General features: G+C 45.3%; 1 protein-coding gene across 2 annotated transcripts in view; it reads right to left on the bottom strand.

The window, feature by feature from the left end:
• Window positions 1–21,600, bottom strand: part of TRAPPC10 (trafficking protein particle complex subunit 10) — an 87,674-nt gene that overhangs the window by 35,002 nt on the left and 31,072 nt on the right. The window contains exons 2-8 of one of the 2 annotated variants that reach the window (XM_090061666.1): window positions 17,834–17,915; window positions 17,349–17,484; window positions 13,913–14,109; window positions 11,526–11,721; window positions 8,374–8,485; window positions 6,737–6,984; window positions 2,937–3,083 (exon numbers count right to left, since the gene is read on the bottom strand). In XM_090061666.1, the coding sequence (XP_089917792.1) occupies window positions 2,937–3,083; window positions 6,737–6,984; window positions 8,374–8,485; window positions 11,526–11,721; window positions 13,913–14,109; window positions 17,349–17,484; window positions 17,834–17,915 (1,118 nt within the window). The remainder of the gene's footprint in view (window positions 1–2,936; window positions 3,084–6,736; window positions 6,985–8,373; window positions 8,486–11,525; window positions 11,722–13,912; window positions 14,110–17,348; window positions 17,485–17,833; window positions 17,916–21,600) is intronic. The other variant, XM_090061672.1, reaches the window with a different exon arrangement.

Genomic DNA, 21,600 nt, shown 5'->3' with positions numbered 1-21,600 from the left:
ATCACCCAGGATCACTTCAAATGGAGGAAATATGCTGCAAGGATCTCAGTAATTTCAAACCTTACTATGACAACGGGAGAAAAAAAAGCAGGAGTGGCAGAAACAGCATGTTGCAGGCCAGTTCAAGAACCTAGAGCCACCTACCCTACACTGAAACACATGCCCAAGCTACACCAGAGTCTGTCAATCCAGGATAGGCCTTGTCAGCCATCTTTGGACCCAGAGATGAGACAATTTTGGAAGGCAACCATCCCTGACTGCAAAGGACTGCTGCTGCTGATGATGATGATACCAAAGACCACGGTAAGTTTGCAGTGAAAAATGTACGTAAGGGCAGTGGGAAATGCAAGTAACTTATGAACAGTAGGAATCCTTGGAATGCCTCTACTAAAATCTCCAGTTTAACCTCAGAAGACCAACCTAGCTGTGTGGGAACCACAGAAGGAAAACCTAGGGCAGGAATTTGTTATTATATCTTAAAAGATATAAGATCAGTTACTTACCCTGCCCCTGCAGCTACTCAAACAACTAAATTTCACCTCTTCAATTCGTAAGTGTTCAAGAAAAGATTGAAAGTCCCTGACCCAATTTAGAACTATGTCTCACTAGTGGGATCTTCCTGCACCCCAATGAAAAATGTGGGACAGACGTATATTCCATTAGCTATAGAATTTACTGAGTACATGTTATCCAATCAGAGCCCTTTCCCATATCAAGAGCACTATAAAGAAAATTAAAATGGAAGTTTATGCATGGCATAATTGGGCAAAATCCTTTAAACTGTCCAGAATTAAGAAAGAGACACATTTTAGACACACTAATGGGAAGAACAGGACTGGGAATGTCTGTATGGAACTCTACAGCTATTGAAGGTCTAGACTTAAGGGTTAATAAACTAACAACTGGACTGGGTGAGGGCATCAAAACACAAGGAAAAATGAACAGTATATTAGTCAAATCACCACTATTATTTGAAATACACATTTAAATTGCCAGTAATTTAAAATGGATCATTGTTACTGTTAATGGTATTGTTCACAGTATAGAAAACAATGATGTATATTTAGCTATTACTGGTGTGATTTATGGTAATCAATCACTTAATCATCTAAATAATGGAATGAGATTCAGAAATAGGATGACTATCATGCTTAAATCAACAGTGCTTGGGTTTCTAAGCAAGTACAAAGAAAAGAAGTGGAGCATCTTCCCTTTCTGGAGGGAAAGCATCTACAATTGGCTAAGCTGGAAAGTATATCTGATAGCCAGCCTGCTGAGGCCACAACTGCTGTAATGTTGGGAACTCCCCAATAGGAAGTTAAACCCCAAAAGGGTATTTTATGCGAAGTGTAGGGGATAATAGCCAATCATACATATGTTCAACACTACAAGTGTTAAGCTGGTCACTGAAGATAGCCTCAAAATTAAATCAGGCATTTTGCAGAAGAAAAAAGGAAAAAAGAACTCATCATTACTGGTTTTGTGAATGTTATGCAGAAGTGCCAGATAAAAGTAATGCTGAAAGATTGGGCTCAACTAGAATAAATACATCTGGTCAAGGAGGTGGTACAGCCCAAAGACACTACGTTCTTTGGAATCCCACAATTTCACCATAGAGAGAGAAACACGCCTAGGAACCATGTAACCAATGTGATTTACATCAGGACTCATTTTCTGGCCTAGTGGTAACATTAACACCCTGCAGGAGCAGCTGGCCAAACCAACAAATTCATCTAGACCAAAACCTTATGACGGGGCAGAGTCAGAGATGCATGCAGATATAACCTCTTTGATAAATAATAATAGGAGACACTGTTGCCAAAAGCTAAATGTCATCCAGATGCAAAAAGGAACAAGCAGAATGTGCGCAAAATGATGGAACTATACCCTGGTAGAATATTTTTGAAAATGTAAGCCTCTACCCAGTTGTTAGGACACTAGGTTTGGTTTTCATGGAAATTCAAATCACACTCATGGCTAGTATAATACACTGTTAGTTAAGGTGACTCAAGACAACAGATGCAGAATAGATTTCAAACAAAGCATGCTTGAAGCAACAAATGAAAATGTTAAATAGTTAGATATATGGGCTGTAAAACAGGCCAAATGTTGTAAGAATTAAAACCTCCAAGTCTTTAATTCTGTGGAAAGAAGAGTGCATCAGAAGATTTGAAGTCCGGTCAAGAATATCCTGGAATGGACAGACTCAGTATAACCTGGCACAGTAAATAAGAAAAACGTGTAGGACAATACAACTAAAACCTGGTACATACCTGGGAAGTAGGAACCTTATAATTTAAAAAAAAAGGTACATTAAATCAGCAAACTGTAAACGTGCCTGGCACCAGACGTGATCAATCACATACGGGTAACAGTGCAGGCTTGACGTAAACACTTCTAAATGCATAAAACGCATTGAACAGAAATGCACCTGGCAATCTGTGGGGCATACTTCTGGAAACAAGGAAAGTCAGAGACTGTGGGAGCATGTCTCTGAAGGCAAGGAACCCTGACTTTCTCTACTTTGAGATGCAAGCACTTCAGAGATCCTGAGGACACATGTCTGGAAGTAGGAAAAGCTGGAACACATATGCTGTCTTGGGGCTAGGGGCCCCAGTCAGCTGGTTAGCAGCCTGAGCCTTGGGATGGCAGAGTTTTGAACTTGCTCCAATGTGAGATCAAAAGACATTCTCCACTTCCAGAGGTGCACCCCCACATTCCCAGAAATTGCCAGGGAAGCATCTCTGGAAGTGGGGAACACATCACCCATTATTCCAAAAGGTTGATGGGGAGGTGAGGTGGGGAGGAGAAGAGTGACAAACAGGCAATGTGCTCTTCACCCAATGAAGCAGATCAGCTGTGCCAGGACATTACTGCACAAGCTACAGCATGTTGCAATTGAGGCCCTCATTTGAAACACATTATAGCTTGGTTACCTTTTCAGTGGCATAGCTCCATAAGCCAACTGTGTGGGACACATTGGCATCGATCTGAGTCCGATCACAGCAGCCTTCTATTCTCTGCAGGACTTCCAAACAGCTCAAAAATACCCAGCAATCCAAAGCTCCAGGAGGAACAGATACCTAAAAATGAATAAAAATCTGATGAAGAAATGAATAACTGTTTGATCTGATCAGGGCATAATTTGGCAAAAGGAATTTCAAGACTACACACTGGAGCTTCTTAGAACAACTTGTTCCAAGCACACACAATGACAGACCAACTTGATGCCTTCCTGAATAATACATAGAAAATTAGTTCAGGAAGCAAATGAGAATCAGCCACTAAGAAAATATGGCCCACTCTAATTAGAAGGGGTAGACTCACCAGAATGAGATGGAGAGAAGGAAATAACACTAATAAGTGCTAGTACTGAACTTCAAAAAGATTGTTTTTCCCAAACAAACAAAGTTAGAAAAGTTGTGAGGGAAGCAAAGTTAAGAAAACAGAGTCTGAAATCAATACAATCTTCTTAAAGGATGTATCAGGCCTAACTAGCTAAAGAAATGTATAAGAATACTAACCATCATGAGACCCGGGGGGGGGGGGACTGGTTTTTCAAAAAGGCTGCTTGTAACTCTGCCACAAACACACAAACCAAAACAAATCTGCCAGGGTAAGCAGTACAGTCAGGTACAGTCAGTCAAAGACAGCTAGTTAAAACAGAACAGCAAGGACTAAGAAAGAATAGGCATGTATAGGAAGCAGTTAGGGTATTCCAAGAAGCAATGTATTAACAAAGATCGGGAACACAGCAAGAAGGATCTATCAAGACTTGCTGATAACACAAAATTATTCTTATTAGAGAAAACTGAAACTCAGAAAAGACGTAACAAAACTATTGCCATATTTACCCAAATACAAGATGACCCTGAATTTAGGATGACCGCACCAATAGTTAGATTATATACATAGAAAAATTATAAATTTATTATAAATTTGCCATATATGGAATCCAATTACTGGAGGAACATCTTAAATTTGTCCCCTCCACTACTACAGGTAATGAGGCAGGCAGTGGGAAGAAGTAAGGGGGGCATGTGGGAGGACAGGCAGTGGGGGGGCAGGTGGTAGGGGGCAAGCAGTAGAGAAGCAGTATGGGCAGGCAGTGTGGAGGCAGTGAGAGGCAGGCAACTTGCCCCCTGCTACTTGGTTCCCACCCCACAACAACTTACTCCCCATTGTGCCTGCCTTCCACAGGGTCAGGTCCCTGCCCTTCCCCCTCCCCAAGTCTATACCCACCCACCCCCAACCTGGTCCCCCCCTTACCTTTGCTGCATGGTGGCAGGTTCCATCCCTGCTGCAGCCTGGGACACTGGGGACAGCTCCAACTTGCCCCACAGTAGCAGTGCAGAGCCAGCACTGCTGCTACAGGCCAGGCTGAAGCAAGCATTATGGGCTCCAGACTGCAGTGAGGACAGAGCCTGCTGTGGGTGCAGCAAAAAGGCAAAGAGGAGTGCAGCAGAGAGGAACCATCAGCAGTGCTGTAGGCAGGAGGGCTGAGGCTAGTGAGGGCTTGAGGCTGTGGTGGAGGAGTGGCAGGGAGTGCAGAGGTAGTGGGGGCCAGCAGCAGCTGCATTTCCAGCCCCGATGCTAGGTTGAGGACAGAGCTGGAGCCGCTGCCTGCCCCCTCCACCTCATATTTTTTTCTAAGGCAAGGGGGGGCTTTTTCCCCCTCCTGCAGTGTTAAATGGGGAAATACCTCATCTTCTAATCAAGTAAATATAGTATTAAGAAATGACAGGCAAGTACACAATATTGGAAAAATATGAAAGACTCGAATTCTGAATTAACTTTTAGCCAAAAGACAAGGAACACTGCACATCACTCAGTTTAGATATCTGCTAAATGTGCAGTGGCTGTTAAAAAACACACAGGTGGATACACTATATTAAGAGGACCAAACAGGAGAAATAGTATGGCATGTCCTTAAATGCTACTGTCTCACCTTGAACACTCACACTGAGTTTTGATCACCTCATCTCAAAACGAATGCAGATGCACTAGGAAAGTTTCAGAGAAGGGCAATAAAAATTAGAGGGCAAGAGTGGCATGGGGTGGGATTTGAGAAGTATAGTGTAGGAAGTAGCTCCAGTTTACAGAGATTTAGCAAAATAGATTTCTACATTTTGGAAAGAAGAAAGAAAATATGAAAGTATAAAAAAAAAAAAAACAAATGGTACAAGTGTACAGAGAGCCCCTGAATATTGTGTATTAAAATACATGAATGACATGGACTTTCAAAATTGAAAGGCAAAACACTTAAGCCAGAAGAAGAATATATATAATGCAATTCACAACTTAGTTATGGAACGTACTGCCACAGTGATTTAAAAGACAGTTAGAAGGATTCTTCTTGGCAACCATCAATCCTCTGGATCACAACATATGCAACTATCACACCAAGACCTTCAGCGCATACTCCTAAGCAAGTGTGTATGGAGGAGTAAAGTCTACTCTAGACCTGCCACTCCCCCTTTACACCACTCAAGACAGAATCCAAAGGCCAGAACTAGTTCAACTGTGCAGTGCCTCAATAGTTGGAGATTCTGCCAGAGAGCAACAGGTTAGATTTGCTACCAACTGCCTAACACCTCAGCAAGGGCGTGTTTTTGTCAGGGTGATGTTAACCCATAGCCTCTCTCCAACCAAAGGGTATCCACAAGGCAGTGAGGGGGGCTAGGGTTTTGGGGCACCCTATACTTGCCTTACTCTAGAGATTGCAACGTTTTGGTATTATAGGAGCTACGCCACCATCAGTAGCCCCACCACATTGCTACTAAGCCCTTCTCGTCATACCCAGACTAAAATGAGTATCTGCAGTTACAATGCATGTAAAACTAACAAAGAACCAGAAATTCACAGCATTCAGTACCTACACAAATCATCACCTGGAGTCAAGAAGATGTTTTCCCACCATGATATAATTGCTGTTTCTGAAAACTCTGAGTTTGACAATTTAGTAATAATGGAATCTGGTCATTTGTTATACACCCAGGTACAAGATGACCATACTGCAATGGAGAGATTTACGCACAAAGAAAAACCTGCTCTGAAAAATCTGCAATAGGAGAACACCTGTATATGCAGTTGCTTGCTTCAACATGCACTTGTTGCCACAAGTTGATAGAGATAGCCAAAGAAAGGAGGTCTATATAAAGATGTTTGGCACCAAATGGAAAGAAAATAAGAACTCCAACAGATGGTCAAAAAGAATGCGACTAAAGTTGGCAATAACAGAGCACAAGAGCAGAAACTGTTTACCATGCAGAACTACATTTTGTAGCAAATTGCTCTATACAAAAATGTTGGCTTCCCCACCTTAATGCCTAGAGACCTCTGTATTGGTTACTGCATACAAAACTAATGTTTTGGCAACACATCAAGCCATTTGTAATAAATTCAGAAGAGTAGTAGATGAATTACTTCACTTATTTCATGGTAACCTTCATTTTTCAGATAAATGCCCAAGCATTTTAAAAACAGTATGATCAACATACTACATCCAAAAAAACTAAGCCTTTCATGAACTCCAGGTTATCTTCCAAAGGGCAATACTCATGTTTATTTTTAATCACACAGGTTATCTGAACTGTAGCATATTATAAATTTAAAGTGCATCTATCTATAGCATAAATTTAGGTACTATACCATCAGTGTTTAATAGCAATGCTCTCTGTGACCACTTCTTGGTCGTTAATTAAGAAATACTGGATGAGAGATTACATCAACTCACTTCAAGCAGCTTGAGCTCCTGCACACAGTTGTGAAGAAGCTCCAATGCTCGCTGTGATACCTCCCACGGTCTCTGCAAGAAGATTAGCAGCGTACATTGTCGAGAAAACAGATAACTACGCAAGTCCAACAGAGTGGCTTCTTGATTCTGAATGAGCTCCCGTTTCTCCATATCTATTGGTTTACGTAGAATCAATCCATTCCAGCTCCGAACTGGCTGGCAGAAAAATGTCAGCCAATTTGCTCCATCTAAATAAACAAATATATACACAACATTTTGCAAACTAAATCATTTCACTTAACTAAAGCTTCTTTACCCACTACCATATTGGGGCCAAACTTTCTGAACTTGCATCACCAGATTTAGGCATATGAATAAACTGGCCTAAATTTTAGAAGTGCTGAGCTTCCACAGCTTTGATATAGTTATTTGCTGTAGGTGCTTAACATTTAGACAGCAGAATTTTCAAAATGTTGACATAATTACATATTTGATCTTTATATTGTGGCCATGGGCGACTGTTGCTGCTTTAGTTGTGTGTGTGTGGGGGGGGGCATATGCCTCCCCAGGGGCCAGTCAGTGGGGGGGGGGGTGTTCCCCTGCAGCTTATCCTGCCAACCGCTGCAGCCGCTTCTGCTCCACTTCCTGGCCACTGCACTTGCAGGGGAGCATCAGCACTCCCACCTGCCCCCGCTGCCTGTCACCTAAGCAACAAGCATGGCCAGTCAGGGAGTGCACATGCACCCCCTATGCATCGCCACTGTGGCCAACTAAATAAGAAAACTGGCTTGCAGTGTATTTCTAAGCAATAGAACTATTACTGTACATGTAAACAGAGAAAGGAATTTGTACTTGAGGATAACTTAAATATTAAGAAAAAATGGAGACACATTAACTAGGCTCTGGGAACAGTTAAAGGTCTAGAACCAGATGAAGACACAATATTATATAGCAAGAAGGGGGGGGGGCTGCAGCAGTGGAAACTTATGGAAAAATATCAGAGGGAGCCAGCACCCCTCAGTGTGCTGCAGCAGCCTGGCAGGGCAGCAAAAAGCTTGAGGGGCACTGTCTACTTGAAGGACTGTGGGCAAGATGGCTGCTGCTTTGCTACTCCCACCCTTTGCCACCGATTGGCTGCAAGAGCTGCCTGTCATGTGGTCCTGCCCCTCTCCATCAACCAGCAGAGCAGGGCTGCATGATGGACAACCCTTGCAGCCAACCAGTGGCAAAGCCACATGACATGCAGCCAAGGGGTGGGGCCACTGGGACCCCTCAGCCAGTGGCATGGGGGAGGGAGGGCGGAGCACAAAGGAAGAGGCCTACTGTGCTCTGCCTGTGAAATGTCAGCCAGGACTATGTTCTACCTGCAAGCTTGGGGGCAGCCCCTGTGAGTTAGGTAGGTCACTACTAATAGGTAGACAGCAAAGCTTGAAGCCACAGCCTGTGTGCATCTGTAACTCATGCCTAACAGAGTCAGCAGGCAGAGTGGAAAAACAGTCCCGCTCTAGTTCCAGAAGTATAATGGAGAAGAGGGAAGACCATGTTTAAAGCTCTGGCATATCTTAATCTGAGTAGGGCAGGAAATGCAATGAACTGCCCTAGGGCACACATTCCCTTCCTGATTTAAACATGCTTACCACCAGCACCAAAGTTGACAACATATTGAGAGAACAAGGCATCCAGTTCATCATATTGCACCAGAGCATCCTCAAACTGCTGCAGCATCTCAAAGACAAAGGCCAGTTCTTCCTTTTAACATGTAACCAAAAAAGGCACAGGTTATCAAGAGTGTTGTAGTCACATTTATATTTTAAAAACAAAACACAAATAAACAAAAGCAATTCTGAAAAGGACTTTCCCCCATACTTGACCCTGAATATTTGAGCAAATGCACAGTACATTTCTGCTGCAGTTATATCACCAAATCCCTCTGTGGATACAGTTTTTCCAAAAATACTGGTCTTTCCACAGGAGTTACACTGGTATAATTATACTAGCAAGTTTCCTGTCTATTCAAACCCAAACTCAGTACAGGACAGAATTCATAAGATCTCTAAAACAAGCTAGGAATTCTCAATTGCAAGAAAGCTCCTGAAAACTAGAAGAGGTTATGAGAAAATACTGGCTACTTCCATATATCAAATTCACCCTAATCCGAGATTATTTCAAAGTTAGATTCTATATATTAAAGGTGCTATAATTTCCCATAGAAGAAATTAACTAGTGGAAAAGTTGTCTTAAATTCATTCCCCTACTGCTGTGATTGGGCAAGTAATAGCAGAAGTTGAAGGGCTAGGCCTAGGGTGGTCAAAATCTGTCCCACAACCCAGTTCAGGCCCAAGGCAGACTCCATTTTCCAGCAGGTCATGCCTGCATTGCTGCAGCTGGTTTCCATGCAGACACCAGGAGTGGCAGGGCTGTGACACTGGGGCCAGGGTTTCAATGGAGACCAGCCCGAGCAGCGCTGGCAGGGTGGGGAGCTGCTCTATGGCTGGGGCCAGGATTTTTGCAGTGGTGACGGTGTGGTCCGGAGCTGTGGCAGAGTTGCGATCTGCTGCCTCCACATCCCTGCCCAGAGTGCATGAGCAGCAGACTGCAGCTCTGCCCCAGCTGTCACTGCCGCAAAATCCTGGCCCTGGCCTTGGAGCACCTCCTTGCCCAGCCTCTGTGCCCTGACAGCATTGCTTTGGCCATTCTCCATGGAAACCCCGGTCCCACAGTGTCAAGGCCCAGCCATTCCTGGGGTCTCCACAGAAACCAGCTGGAGTGACGCAGACAAGGACTGCTGGGAAATGGAGTCCGGCCACTGGCTGGACCAGCCATTTTGCCCACCCCTGAGCTAGACCCCCCTCCTTTGCTCTCCCTGACTATCACCCCTGCCACTTGCCCCTCCTGGTACCTACCACTGCTAAGCACCCTCTGCCACATGCCCACCTTCAGGCTGCCCCCTAAACTTCTGCCATCCCCTTTGCCTCCATGCCTGTCTTCCAACTCCCTATCTCCCTCCACCTTGCTCCCCCGTGCTGCCTCCTCTTCCCTCCAGCTTACCTTCTGCTGCCCCAGAGCCAGAGCAGAATTGTAGTCAGTGGCAGAAACAGCCCTGGCCCAGCCCAGCCAGATCAGGTCAGGAGGACCAGGGCCAGAGCAGAAGGTAAGGGGAAGAAGGGGCAGCTCAGGGGGAGGGTGGGGAGAAGCTGCATGGTTTGCCCTGTATTCTTCCCCGCCAAGCCACGGACATTTGTTTCCCCTCTTCTGCCATCACCCCGCAGTCTTCCACAGCAAAGCCATGCTCCCCTGGCTCCATGCCCCCTCCCCCACCAAATGAGCCATTCTAGCCTGGGGCAGGCAGCAGCTCAGCTCTGGCTTCAGCCCCAAGGCCAGAGCTTAGCCCTTGCCTGCCCCAGGCCGGTCCTCGAATACAAGACAAAATTTTCTTTCCCCCCACGTTGGTTGGGGGGCTGCAGGGGAGGGCAGCATGCAACAACTTCACCTTGTATTTGAGTAAATATGGTTGTTTATTCATCTATTTATGGAGGCACCAATTGCCACTCCACAGTTCAGATTCAATTCTGCACTTAGAGGATGACTTCAGCCTCTTATGAAATATTCAGATCCTTTTCCAAAATTCTAGCACTTACTTGTAACTGCTCAGAGAATTTATAGGGCAAGTCTGTTAATAGGTTTAAGGGGTAAAATTAGGTAAAAAATTAGCAGCTGGTGTCACCTTTTGAAGATAATTTGAAAGGGAAACTAAGACTCTCTGGTCAGATAAGAAAATGTTTATCATAAGTTAAATCTAATCTGGAACTGCAAAAACAAAATTAAGACATTTGACTCCCTTTAGTTCCCCTTAATGTTGTTATAAGGCATAGATAAGGACATGTCATCTCTGTTAAGGCAAATCATATAAATCAGACAATTTCCCATGCTCAATGCATTTAGTTTGAGGGAAAACACCACCACATCCCTACATTTTAAATTACCAGTGCAGGTTGCCCAATTTTAAGGCACATTTCTGGAGAGTTAATCTGACCAAATCAGTTTTGCATAATAAGCAGAACCTAGGGGGAGGGTGTGCACAAACAGTTAGAGGCTTAACAAAGACCACAAGAAATGCAGAGATGAATCTTGCAAATCACAAAAATCCAACAACAGACTCAGATGGAGACAGAACCTTCTATTCAGTTTTAGAAGTGACTACTCCAACAAAAATTAGCTTTCGTTAAAAATGTGAACGTTCACAGTAGTTCTTTAAATAAATAGTTAAAGAAAATAGATACACTTAGGATCACCCAGACCCAGAATTTTATGAGTTCTGAAAAGTTACATTACTTAAATTTAATCTTAAAATCATTTATATTCTGATAATAATTTAAGCAAATGAAAACTTAGAAATATGTACAGCATACTGAAAGAATAGTTTAACTTTGAGGATTTATTTGAATAGTGATAACAATGCATTTCAATTTAAGAACAACTCTCACCCAAAGCCCCGGAGAAACTAATAAAAGACTTTCTAAAGGACTTTGTACTCACAACTAAAATATACAACAGCACATTCATTGAGGCTCTTAAGGCACACAAAGAAGTCTGAGCAGATCTTGCAGGTTAGCAGAATACCATACACAAGACTGCAACCAAAATGGAACCATTTCCTTAACATAAATCTTCATAGCTTTTTTAGGAAGATAGACAGATCTGAGGACATGCAGGCAACAAGAATATCTTCAAAAGGACTACAACAAAGCTAAAATCTTTTAATACTCTTTCTTTAAAAAAGGGTCCATACCTGGACCATGAAATACTCGCAAAAACTCCACCCTGGTTCAGTCCTTTTTTCTCTCAAAGTTCTCATATCATCTTCAAACTTGCCTAAGTTTTTGGTAAAAGACATAAGAAGCAATGTCCTGAGTTTTGTCAGGAAGGCGTTCCAGGATTCCTGAGAACGGGAAGAGTCTTTCAAGGGATCAGATAGTACCACACATCTGTAAAGAGATTGATAAAAACTATTTTTGGAAGATAAAATGCAACATGCAGACACAAATATGTTTATATCTCCTTCAGATAAATATATTGTGAATACTGTCAACAAAAGGTAAGAATTTTGGACAACATCTACTCCTAACTCTCTATGATTCTAGATGGGACCCCAGGAGATCATCAATACCATCCCCCCCACTTACAGCAAGATTATCCCCAACTACATGATCATATGTAACTATTTGTCAAATCTATTCTTAAATCTACATAAACAACCCTGTGTCACAATTACCAGACAATGCCCATAACTGCCAAGAACCCCTTAACCTGCCACAAGTAAATCAGGAGGACAAGAACATTATAAATGTTCTGCTACAAACACAGGACAAAGACAGGAAGTGGTTGTTAAAATACACATGAGAAAACCATGGAAGAGGACCAGGCCTCCTGCTATAGAGGAAACACTTGCCTCACTTTCCCCCCTCCAGTACATGCTGATCTGATCATGGGCAAGATTCCTTCCATAGCAACCAGTCTAACTCTGGGACACAACCCCTCTAATCAGGAACCTCTGGGTTCTTTAAGTCCAAGCAGGAGCACAGGCATATCCTGGTTAAAATCACTAGCCCCAGCTACAGCCAAGACCCAATGCCTTTGAGAAAGGTGGAAAAATGACAACTTCTGTAGCAACAGGGGAAAGAGATTCTTTCCTGGTTCCATGAGGCAACCAGCAAAGCCCAGAAGCCTCGGAAAAGCCAAACACTGTCCATCCAATTTGGGAACTGCAAACATGACTCCATACATGCTAACTGGAGAGCCAGAACTCCTTTTCTGTCATCCTATCCTCTCCATACATTTACCCCAGCTCCTTTAATCTTTTTTCATAACTAAACTAGTTGTGGAACTCTGCTTCTCATTCTCCTGCTGGTAAGCATGGCCATCTCTGATTCCCACCTGCTCTGGGCTGCAGAACTCTTCTTGCAATTTCCTAGGAAGCCTGGCGCAAGGGCTTCCAATTGCTGCTCTTCACTGCTCACTCCAGATACTACTACTTCTAGATCATACCTGATAAATGCTTATCCAAAATCTTATGGTCCATCCCTTGCAGAATTATTCCCCATAATAGATTTGCACTAGGCTCCAACTTATTTCAGACACCCAGTATGGAGAGACTTCTTATGTTTCTTTAAAATGACTACACAAACTAGAAATATTCACCAGAATGACATGCAGCTCTCTTTTCTGTCACCGCAAATTGTCTCTGCAATTTAGCACTATTCCCAAATAACTACTCTGCCAACAACATGGAAATCCCTTGCTCAAACCAAACACTACCCCCAATTAAAAAAAAAAAAAGTTATTCTGATGTAAAATGTTAAAAGAAAAAACTAGACAATTGCATATTGAACAACACTGGTTATGTTTGATTCCAACTGCTTGCTGAAATCACCCTGTACTATACTGATGCTATCCAGACACAAAACAAAGCATTAACAGCATACAGCATGCTGTAATATACCAGCTTGCCAGTCGCTGTCAGTTTAGATTTATGATCTGGGATTCCCTGGATTTACCCCTTGAGCTTCAAATGCTTATAAAGGCTGACAGCTCTTCCACTTAACCTCTTGAAATAATGGAAAACATTAAAAAGGTACAGTATTCATAACAGGTCCAGTGAAGTATTCTGGAAGGAGGAGGAAAAGGAAGTTAACTCATCTTATTAAAAGCTGGCTTCAAACTGTGATTAAGCTATATCCCTGACTTCTATTTTCCCAGCCATTGCAGAAAAAGAAAAAAGTCAGGAAAATTTCACACTTTTTAACTCTATCCGTCTTAAAATAAAAACAGCTGTAGAACTGGGCTTTAATGCAGTGCAACACTGGGAGAAGTAAATCATATTCTTGCAAAGACAGTAGTAAAAATTAAGCCTTTCATCTTATAAACTGGTTTTATTATTTTGGTGGGCAGTAATAAGCAAATTTTTAGTTTTTCCAGATGAAGTTGACAACTTATTTCAGTCACTTCATTCATCCTGACTCAGTGTCCCTAAGATTACTTCAGTTTGTTTTAAAGCTTTTTACCTTCCTTCAAGATACTCCCAAAGCCACCTCTACTCCAGAAAAAAGGTAAGTTATGTTCTTTTCTTTATTGATTATACCAGAAAATAGCTTAAAATATTATTTAAAAAATTCTTACCTGTCACTCTGCTTGTTACAGAAGTCATTTCTTATTTTATCTACAATCGACGTCCGGGGGAGTATGTTGGTTTTGTTCTTTTTCTTGGCATCACTCTCAACTACCACAATTAGCCAGTCCACAGAACTGTGCGCTTTTAGAACATTCTGCCACTTGGTGATGTCATCCTTTACAGTAGCTTTGTATACTTCTGTGTCCTAAGATTATAAAATCATGAATCACCAAATCAAAAGTCAGAGTCTGGACACGACTGAAAGACATATTTTGTTATAATAGTGAAAAATAAAATCAATTATACCAAATGGAAGTAGTAACAGTAAGATTTTAATGACCAATAGAAGTTGGACAGGATATTAAAATAAGTCTTTGTTCTTGCTCACAGCAATATTTTAAAGTAATGCAAATGAAAGCGTCTCTTAAAACAGTTTTGGGTTTTGCTTTTTGTTTTTTAAAATGTGCCATTTTGCTTCAACTTGGACAACGAACCTTGAAACGTTAATTAGCCGGTTTTCATTAGATCACTAACTGACGTACATTTCCCCAGTGCTGCCTGAAATTATGGTTTTTAGGTATAAAAGTTTTTAGAGTTTGGGGGGGTGGAGGAAAAAGAGAGAGAGAGAGAGAGAGAGAGAGAGAGAGAGAAGAGAACTTTAAAAAAAAACAAACCAAAGACAGCTCTCATTCAGCAAGAGATAGCAGATAAAGTGCATTAGGGAATTTTAAATCTTTCCCTTTTTGACATGCTGATCTTTACTAAAACAGGAGACTTAAAAAGGCCAATTTTTTCTAAGATGTATTGGTTAAGTGGAATGAAATTGCCATTGTATTACATCTGCATAACATAACAGTGTGCGTGTGCACTGTGCTTTTGCCAAAGAAGACATGAGATCCCTGTACACTTTACCTTCCCACGTGCTAGTTCTCTGGAATGGGGTTTAGAAAAAGCCCTGTCCTAATGGGTCAAACAACTTCATTATAAAAGTACAGCAGGGCAAATAAGCAGACAAGTTTCAAATTTATTTTTCATGCAAGTAAAAACTTGATTGCTCATATGTGCATGAAAATCAAATAAGATCAGTGTAGCAGTAATGCCAGAATAATGTAATGTTTAATTAACAGAAATACTTAAACAAAAAAAATTGATGCCAGTTACACGCCTTTAATTTTTCTTGAGTCAATCAATGCCACTGAACCCGTCACCAAATCACCTTTCCACCTCCAAATTAGCAAACCAAGACTCTTTCCAGTAATTACGTACTAGACACCCAGCATTCCACATTTTCCGTTTTTACCTAATTTTACTGATAAAATTGTAGTCATTTGGTTATTACCAATTTACACCCTTTTTCAGTTCAAATTCCTGTTAACAGACATGGCCCATTCCCCATTCATGTTGGTTAACATGGATTTGAACTGAAAAGTGGGTGGAGCTGGCAAACTAAAAGTGCCTGTTACCTGGGCCACAGGTTTCTGACGAGGGGGGGAGGCTGGAGCTGCTGCCTTAGGGTGCGTGCCTCCTGGCTTTGGTGCAGCTTGGACCCACCCACCCTGGGAGCAATTCCTGTGGCCCCGCTTGAGGTCAGATCCGAGAGCCATGCACCCCCAGGCAACAACTCCAAGCAGGGCTCCAAGAATTACTCCTAGGGTGGATGGGTCTGAGCTGCACTGGGGTCAGAGCCAGGAGCCGGTTGCTGGGAACTGCAAGCCCCACAGTGGATGGGGAAAAGAGGCAAGTGAGAGAGCCTAGCCCCACTCCTGGCTGTGACCCTGGTACAACTCGGACCCGCCCGCTGTAGGAGCAATTTCTGCGGCACCACCACCCAGGGGCATGGGGCTCCCAACTCTGATCCTGGGCAGGGTAGGAGGTGCCAGTGCTGGTGCCAGGGTCAGGTCCCCCCCACCTTGCCTGGGTGTCTGGCCATGCACCATGTCCTCCTCCCTCCAAATGCCAGGGCAGCCCAGCAGAGGCAACTGTCAGTGGCTGCAGGGGTGGGGGGGCGTGTCCCTGGATCTGCGCACAGGACAAAAGCAGGCTGCTGCTGCCAGCTGGAGCCAGCAGAGGCACTGGGTTCTTCCTAGCGCTTGGCAGCCTGCTCTCACTGCACCTGCTGCTGGCTGGGGCAGGCAGTGGCACCAGGCTTTTCCTGGTGCTTGGGGCAGGCAGCAGCCTGATCTCATTCCACATGCAGATCTGGAGCATGCATTGCTCAGGAGGGCTGCGGGTTGCGGGGCTGTGCACCCAGCGTTACTCCCTCCCTCCCCACTAATATTTCTCTGATTTAAACCAATTTTTTCCCCCCTTTTCTTCCTTTTATACCAATTTCATGTCAGTTTTTGTTTTGAATGAAAGAAACATACAGGCTGTGGAGTTCCCCAAGGTTCAGTCCTTGGACCAGTACTGTTCAATGTCTTCATCAGTGACTTCGATGAAAATGTGGAGAGCATTCTGTCCAAATTTGCAGATGACACAGAATTATAAATTCCCGGATTTTTTTCCCCAGCCATAAAATAAGAACCGAGAATGCGGAACACTATAGATACCTCATTATTAAATTCTAGTTGTGAGTGTAACCATTCATTAATACTTAATTTTTAATTGAGAACTTCTGCAAACAAAACCGTGTTATGTTAAAATATAATGCTAATGAAATCTAAAGCTTTAAATAAAAGTGTAGTTAACACATGTTTTTACCCTTCAAGAACTTTAAATGCTTAGTAATTTGTTAACCTTTTTATCTTGACAATGTATAATTAACAACTTGTATTTTGTTGTTGTGCTTCTTCAGTTCTTCTATCACGTCTAAGTTTTCAGATTTTCTGTCACTTTTTAAATTTAAAAATACTCACAATGTCATTAATGTACTAATCTGCTCATAGTGTACTGCATATCATTTCACTTTGTTCCTTCCCAAAAAGTGCAAGAAAATATCATAAGGTTCTAGTGATTTGAGAATATCAAGAAGGCCTACAGCTGCATCCTTTCCAGTGTCATCTAACTTGCCTATTATAGTGAAGCAAGTTAACCCCTCAGTCTCCAGTGACCCTTGTAGTAAGAAACAAAGCAAATATGAATATAAAAAAAGAGAGCATGTGGGAGATACCCATCCCAAATATCAAAATTAGGAACAGGAGTGCCATAATGGGTCAAACCAATTGTCCATCTTGTCCGACATCCTGTCTCCAACAGTGGTAGGAGTGGATGCTTTAGAGGTAGAGCATTAAACTGAGTATATCTAGAGCAACTTATCCCCTGTTCATTATCCTCCCTGGCATCCAGCAGCCAATTGGTTCAGAGATGGCACAGAAAACATCTCCAAATAGTCTGTGCTATTTAACTGGGATATGGCAGAATAAAAGGTAACTCTCTTAGTTTGCCTCCAATCCCAGACATGCCCACTACCCATTTTTCATACTTAAATGTTTTCCTAATACTTACACAACATTCTGTCCAGTAAATATGAAGAAAGGGAAAGGTCAAAAGAGCCTTATTCCCTTCTTTGGGTAGCAGCTCTTCTTTAAATTGAACAAAATTAGATTCTAAGTGAATCATCTTAGGAGCACGGCCGTAAGACCTGTAGAGTTTTAAAAGAATTGAAATTAGTGATTAAGAAATAAGTAGAAAAATTATAAGAAAAAGTGACAGGATGAAAATGTATGTTGGCAAAGAAAGGCAAGTTTAGTTGTTATTTTTTGGAAACTCAAAAATCTTGAATAAGCTTGGTCTGATATGCCAAAAGTCAGCTCAAGAACTCATCAAGAAAAGGAACTGGAAACACTTCAGCTGACATCCCTTTACCACTCAGCTTCCACATCCAATTCAATTCACAGCAAGAACCTGTTATAACATGCAATTACATCAATATCACACTAAGTCCAATGACAATCAAAATATGTTGCTATAAAAAAAAAAGAATACTCTACCGTCTCCATTCCATGGGATCTCTTGGCAGCTGCTGAGAAAGCATGGGGTATACGGATGTAAATAAATTCTGATCTCCAGCACCTAAAAGTTAAAGATACCCACTTTTAAAAACAAACCCCCATTCAAAAGTAGAACAAGATTTAAGAATTAAACATTTATCATTGGTTTAACAAGTAGCTATTTTGAAAGCTCTGCTGAAACTGAAGTCCAGGGTAGATTTTTTGCATTCAAAATTACAAGCACACTATAGCACTGCAGAACATAGGTTTCTTGAAGATTCAGCTGAAAATCCTTCCATGTGGCAATATAACCATGCACCCAACATAAAAAAACAAAACAAAACTAACAAACATGCGATGGTTACCACCCACACAAATACCAACATGGCTAACCCAATTTCAAAGAAGCTACAAGCCAGCAACTTTTCAACCACAGCCAGAGGTCCAACCCAGGGCTGGGGGGAAACTGGGAATGAAGGGAACAGCCTTCAAAAACTGACTGCCACAAGTAAGCTTCTATCTTCCTCCTTTTAAAAGCAAAGCATTAGTCACTTATGGATGTCTTAAATCAACTGTTCATCCTCCTTTCCCTTAAGCATTATCTTTCCACTCCTAGTCCAAAAAGTGGGCATGACTAGTGTTCTATGTTTCAAGAATAGTATTCAAACTATATGTTTTACAGGAAAGCTTAGATTTTAGTTATAATAATTGTGAGGGGGCCAGGACCCTGAGGGGCCCGGCCCGAGCGGGGAATCCCGGAGTTCCGCCCCGCTTCCGGGTCCGGGCCCGGAAGCCGGGCGGGGAACTTAAGGTTTCCCGGAACTGGAACCGTGCCGACGCGGGACCGGCGCGGGGAGATAAAAAGGAACCGCCTACCCTGAGCAGGGGAGGACGGAGGCTCCGGCGGGAGCCTGCCCCGGGAGCCGCGAGCTACGAGGACTGCAGCTGCGGAGCCGGGAGCGGCAAGACCGGGAGCTGCGGAGGCAGGTACAGCCGCGCCGCGTGCCACGCGGCGGGAGCCAGCAGCGGCAGGGCCAAGTGCCGGGGAGCCGGCGGCAGCGAAGCTGGGAGCCGGAGGTCCAGAGGCAGCTGGGCCGGGTGCGGTAAAGTCGGGAGCCGGGCGGCAAGGACCGGCGGCAGTGAGGCCGACCGCCGCAGAGCCAGGAGCGGCGCAGCACCAGCCGGCAAGGCCGGAGGCGGCGGAGCCAGGGGGCGCAGCGGGCCCCGAACGGACGGAGGTACAAAAGGGACCGGTGGCCATTGCACCGGAGGAAGCCGGGAAGGGAGGCTGGGTCGGAGGGACCCTCCTCCGGCAGCTGCGGGCCGCTTGGCCGCGGGGAAGACCCGCGGGCAGGGGAGACAGAGTTGTAGTTCCCCCGGGTCGAGAGAGTGAGACCCTGAGTTAGGGACGCCTCAGGACGAGTGGAGCGATCAGCACCAGGGAGACTAGGTGCTGATAGGACTCCTGGGGAGGGCCCAGCGGTGTGGGGTAAACCCCCCCCCCCCTTGTGGAGCCAAGACGAAGACAAGGGAGCCCCAACGGAGGCTCCCCACCCGGAGGACCGGGCGAGGGTGTAGGGCAGGAGGAGCCCTCAGGACCCCTGGACCTTAGAGGTACTGTACCCCACATGGACCGCCAGCTTCCCAGCAAGGGTGAACCCCATATTTCCATCAAGTCGTGGCAGGCGAGAGCGGCGAAGCGGGACAGTCCAACGCGTACCCCTCCTTTCCAGGGGACATCCGGGGATCGGGGTCCCACGGTAAGTAGCACACCCCCATCCCCTTACAACTGGTGCATTGGCCGGGAAGTGAGCCCGGCCTAGCTCGGAGAGCACTACAGCACCATGGAGCTCCCTACGAGCGCGGATGTGACGCAGCAGACGCTGCATCTGATGGCCCAGCTGCTACAGCAGCACCAGCAGACTGCCTTACGGCAAGCGAGTGTGCAGGAGCATTTGCTCCAACAGCAGCAGACAAGGGCTGGCCCGTATAGCGGGGAAATGAACATGCCCCGCATGAATCGGGAAGACGACGTCGAGGCCTTCATAGAAACTTTTGAGAGAGCGGCTCTCGCCGCAGGCATAGACCGGACGAAATGGGCCAGTAGGCTGCGAGTCCTGTTAACCGGCCCGGCCCAGGCAGCCTACCGAGCCCTGACCCGCGCCGAGGCCGGCAACTACGAGCGGGTGAAGGCCGAGATTCTACAACGCCTTGACATCACCCCGGAAAAGCACCGACAGGCGTTCCGAGGAAACAAGACCAAGGGCGAGAAAAGCCCCAAGATGTTGTGGCACAGTCTTAGAGATGAAATGATGAAGTGGCTGAGGCCGACGGAGACCACGAAAGAAGAAATATGCGATCAGGTCCTGCTAGAGCAGTTCCTGACGGACCTGGAGGATGACACCCAACAGTGGGTGAGGTGTCACGGCCCCACAACTTCCCTACAGGCTTTACAGCTGGCGGAGCAATATACAGCAGCCCAGGTAGGGCGGCGCCCGGGCCGGGGAAAACCGAGGGCGGAAGACTCCACCCGAAAGGGCAGGGGAAGTAAGGGGGAGAAGACCCCAGGGAACCCGGGTGTTAGTTGCTTCCGCTGCGGCGGCAGGGGACACCTTGCCCGGTCCTGCCCAACCGAAGCCGAGTACCCCCCCGGTAAGGGGGCCCCGCTCCCCAGAGGTAGCAGCAGAGTAGGGGAATACACTCGGGAGGAACCTATGGACTGTGGGGTCGGCGGCAGGGAAGACACCTTCCCCAGGCCCCTGCCGCGAGTAAAGGCCTGGGTGGGGCAGCGACCACTCATGGCCGTAATCGACACCGGATGCGCACAGACCCTAGTCAGACCATCGCTGGTAGAATGGAGGCGCGCCCCACGGTGCACAGGGATCCACCTAGTCTGCCTGCACAATCAGAGGACGCACTTCGAGCGGCGGATCCTAGAGGTCCGGCTACATGGAGTTTCGAGACGCCTGCCCGTGGGGTTGAAGGAGGATATTTTACACCCCATGATCGTGGGGAGGGACTGGCCGGAGATATACGAGGTGCTGGCCGCTCTCCAGCCTCGAAAGGAACCCCCACAAGGCCTAGCCGGGGAAGAACCCGGACCGCCTTGGCCGGGCGAGCTGGACGGCCTGGCGAACAGTGACCAGTTCCGGGAGGCGCAGGAGGAGGACGCGGAGCTGAGACCCTTCCATGAAGAGGCTCTCCAACGGGAGCGGCAACCGGTAAGCCCCACGGCGGATCGGGGACAGGGCCCCCGGGTCGAGTTAAGACAGGGTCTGCTATATCGGATTAAGCCCGACCCACAGACAGGGCGAGAGGGAAGTCAACTTTTAATTCCCTGCCGCTACCGCACACCCTTATTACAACTAGCCCATGGGAACCCAATGGGAGGCCACTTGGGAAAAAGGAAAACAGAGGCCAGGCTGATACGCTGGTGCTTCTGGCCCCACCTATATGAGGACGTGGAGAGGTTTTGTAAAGAATGTCGTCACTGCCAGTTAGTGAACCCCCACAAACCCCCGCGCGCCCCCCTTCAGGTGATGCCCGTTATACGGGAGCCATTCACCAGGGTGGCGCTTGACGTGGTGGGGCCTTTACCACGAAGCACCGCCGGCCACCGGTTCTTACTGGTGCTTATTGATTACGCCACCCGGTTTCCGGAGGCGATTCCCTTACGGACGGTGACGGGCTCCAAGGTGGCCGAGGAGCTTATGAAGTGGGTTGCCCGCTTCGGGATCCCGCGAGAAATCATGACTGACCAGGGAAAG

The sequence above is a fragment of the Crocodylus siamensis genome, chromosome 1, assembly GCF_052110815.1.
Source record: "Crocodylus siamensis isolate JL-2025a chromosome 1, ASM5211081v1, whole genome shotgun sequence".
NCBI classification, from domain to species: domain Eukaryota; kingdom Metazoa; phylum Chordata; order Crocodylia; family Crocodylidae; genus Crocodylus; species Crocodylus siamensis.
The sequence above is the reverse complement of the archived record's forward strand: the minus strand, read 5'-3'. Positions and strand labels throughout refer to the sequence as shown.